Source organism: Rhinopithecus roxellana, chromosome 10 (genome assembly GCF_007565055.1).
Source record: "Rhinopithecus roxellana isolate Shanxi Qingling chromosome 10, ASM756505v1, whole genome shotgun sequence".
Classification (NCBI taxonomy): domain Eukaryota; kingdom Metazoa; phylum Chordata; class Mammalia; order Primates; family Cercopithecidae; genus Rhinopithecus; species Rhinopithecus roxellana.
In genome coordinates this window covers 62,846,022-62,849,128 of record NC_044558.1, presented here as the reverse complement: position 1 = coordinate 62,849,128, position 3,107 = coordinate 62,846,022, and the positions used below count along the sequence as shown (strand labels likewise).

General features: G+C 50.1%; 1 protein-coding gene across 1 annotated transcript; it reads left to right on the top strand.

Moving 5' to 3' along the window:
* Nucleotides 1-1,192: 1,192 nt before the first annotated feature.
* On the top strand, nucleotides 1,193-2,482 carry LOC104654851 (testis-specific H1 histone). Its single transcript, XM_010354167.1, has one exon. It carries the CDS (start codon nucleotides 1,495-1,497, stop codon nucleotides 2,458-2,460), a length of 966 nt encoding a protein of 321 aa, XP_010352469.1. The 5' UTR covers nucleotides 1,193-1,494; the 3' UTR covers nucleotides 2,461-2,482.
* Nucleotides 2,483-3,107: the final 625 nt, after the last annotated feature.

Below are 3,107 nucleotides of genomic sequence, written 5' to 3'. Positions count from 1 at the left end.
TGGGGATATTTTTATTTAGTTGGAAAGACAAGACAGAAACATTCAAAGTAAAGTAAATTTATTCCTTATATTTAGGTAGCCCTTGCTTGTCTACCTCTTCTGAAACTGCAATAATTCTGTGATGTTGGTAGGAAGGGAATGTGATGTTAGGTAAGAAATCAGATGGCCAGCACATCCATCCCACAGCCACACTGCTGATATTAAGGGATTTGTTAATGTCATATGGCTCCTAAAGAGCTAGGATATGCATCCATATCTTCCAGCTCCAATCCAAGTTTTTTTCTTTTTAAAAAATATTGTGTCACATTATACCCTCTAATGCCAAATTAGTTTAAAATAAAGAAAAAGCCGGGCCGGGCGCGGTGGCTCAAGCCTGTAATCCCAGCACTTTGGGAGGCCGAGGCGGGCGGATCACGAGGTCAGGAGATCGAGACCATCCTGGTTAACACGGTGAAACCCCATCTCTACTAAAAAAATACAAAAAAATAGCCGGGCGAGGTGGCGGGCGCCTGTAGTCCCAGCTACTCAGGAGGCTGAGGCAGGAGAATGGCGTAAACCCGGGAGGCGGAGTTTGCAGTGAGCTGAGATCTGGCCACTGCACTCCAGCCTGGGTGACAGAGCGAGACTCCTTCTCAAAAAAAAAAAAAAAAAAAGAAAAGAAAAAGAAAAAGCCATATAAGATTGCAGAAGGAATTTTTGTGGTTGTGGTAGTTAAGAGGCAAGAAATCATTTGAAAGAGTTTGGGGAGTCTTCAGTGAAGAAGGATAATGTAGCAGTACCTTGAAAGATGAGCAGGACTTAATCTGGGCAAAGAGGATGAGCAATCCAAGAGAGGGGATCAGAGGGAGAAAAACACAGTATGTTCAAAGAATAAGGATTAGACCAGTGTCCTCAGGCGATGTGAAATCTAGATTGTTTCAGTCCAATTGAATGCGTCATCTAAATTTCCCAGGTGTGGGAATCAGTGTTTAGGTTAGAGGGACCACACAGTTGGTTCCTTCTTTTACTTCATGCTCTTGCACAGAATCCACTGTGTAGAATTAGGGAGACATGACTTCAGATACCTGACTGGTGGAATTAAAGGTGGTAGTTTCTAGGCTGGGTTGTGTTTCATGGACTACCCCGTGTGCTTTCTACAGGCAGTGTGTTGCTTGTTTTGGATAGTTGGGAGCAACTTCTCTCACCTTAAGGCACTGTGAGTAGATGGTGTGCGGGACCATATACACACACAAAATAGCCAACTAAAGAAAGCGGTGGAGATCAAGATCAGTAAGTTTGGTTTGGGAACAAAACCCTGGAGACTGTATAGGCGATTGTTGGGGGTGGACAGGCGCTGAAGACTTGGATTGGTTTAGACCTAGAAGGAAGTGGCATTTGATTGGTTATTATAAGTGAAAAGGGCCCCTCCCTGGGTGAGATCTGCCAGCCTCATAATTAGGACCTGAAAATCTCTGCCAGCCCCGCCTTTGTGACGTGGCCCCGTCCACCTCAGTTATGCAACAGGCCTTGACTGGTGAGGCCCAAAGCCAGTGGCCCCGCAGAGGCGGGAGTGGGGCCATGGCTGAGGCGCCTGGGCCCAGTGGCGTATCTCGAGGCCACTCAGCCACTCAGCCGCCAGCGGAAAAAACTGTCGGGGGACCGTGGAGGCGCTGTTCGCGGTCCGTGCTCAAAGTGTCCCAGTTGGTGCTCCGGGCCATCACCGCTCACAAAGGGCTGACTCTGGCAGCTCTCAGGAAGGAGCTCAGAAACGCCGGCTACGAAGTGCGCAGGAAGAGCAGCCGCCACCAAGCGCCCAGAGGGCAGGCCAAGGCCACGTTCCTCCGGGTCAGCGGCAGCGACGCCGCCGGCTGCTTCAGGGTCTGGAAGGTTTCCAAGCCCAGGAGAAAGCCGGGGCGCGCGAGGCAAGAGGAGGGCGCGCGCGCTACCCGGAGGACCGCAGCCGCGTCCCGGAGCTCACGGAGGCGCCGCCAGCCGCTTCGCAAGGCGGCCAGGAAGGCCAGAGAAGTGTGGAGACTGAACGCGAGGGCGAAAGCCAAGGCCAATGCCAGGGCGAGGAGGACAAGGAGGGCGAGGCCGAGAGCCAAGGAGCCGCCGTGTGCCAGAGCCAAGGTGGAAGCGGGAGCGACAGCGGCAGGCGAGAGGCGATTACGGGCCGCGAAGGAACACACCAGTCCGAGGTCAGGAAAGGACAAGAGGCGAAGCTCCAAGCCCAGGGAAGAGAAGCAGGAGCCCAAGAAGCCCGCACAGCGGACCATCCAGAAGCCAACGCCGGCTAAAACCGACCGGACATCTAGCGGGCAGGGGAAGACTCCACTAAAGACTCCCACAAAGACCTTCCCTATATCTGAAGGTCTTCGGAATGCAGTCGGGAGTGCATCTTGTGGGAGCAGCTTCACTCCCACCACGGACAAATGCCTTTCCCCCATAGGCCCCAAGAAGAGCGGCTCTCACACTCATTGAAATGAAATGGACCCCTCGACCACCTTGTGTCTGTTTCCTCTTTGCCGCACCTGGAAGGGAAGGGGTGGGTGGTGGTAACGTGCAGCGAAGAGAGTAAATTAACAGATTCTGTTCCTGCTGCAAAACTCAGAGAAATGTCTTTTAGAAGGACAGAAAACAGAGGAAAACCAGCAGCTTAACAAGTGTTGAAGTTGCTAGATACTCTAGCAAATTCAAATTGAGTTCTGGGGAGGAGGGCATATTGGGAAAAGAGTGGACAGTCTTTGAGTGGCCCCACTGATTCGTAGTGTTCTTACCTGAAATTCCTTTTAGGACAAAGTCCTCCCAAAATTGATTATAATGAGTTTGTAGTTTTTGCCTTGAATTGATAACCTAGTTTAATTTAAAAAATATTCTTATGTTAATCCTCAGTTGAATAAGTGTGTGAAAGCATCCAGCATAGGGCCTGGCATAGGGTAGGTACTCATCACTGAGAGTTAAATATGTGTATAATTAATTCTCGATGGGGTGGTAATGTGCTACAGCAGAAAACTACTGAACCAGTATGTACTAAGACCAGGATTCTAGTCAAAGTTCTGCTAGTCTGACCTTTGCTGAGTCATTTCTTAACCATTCGTGGTCTTGGTTTCCTTCTTGGTAAAATGTTG

Coding starts and splice junctions, on each gene's coding strand:
- LOC104654851 (XM_010354167.1), top strand. CDS start 1,495: ATGCAACAGGCCTTGACTGGTGAGGCCCAAAGCCAGTGGCCCCGCAGA.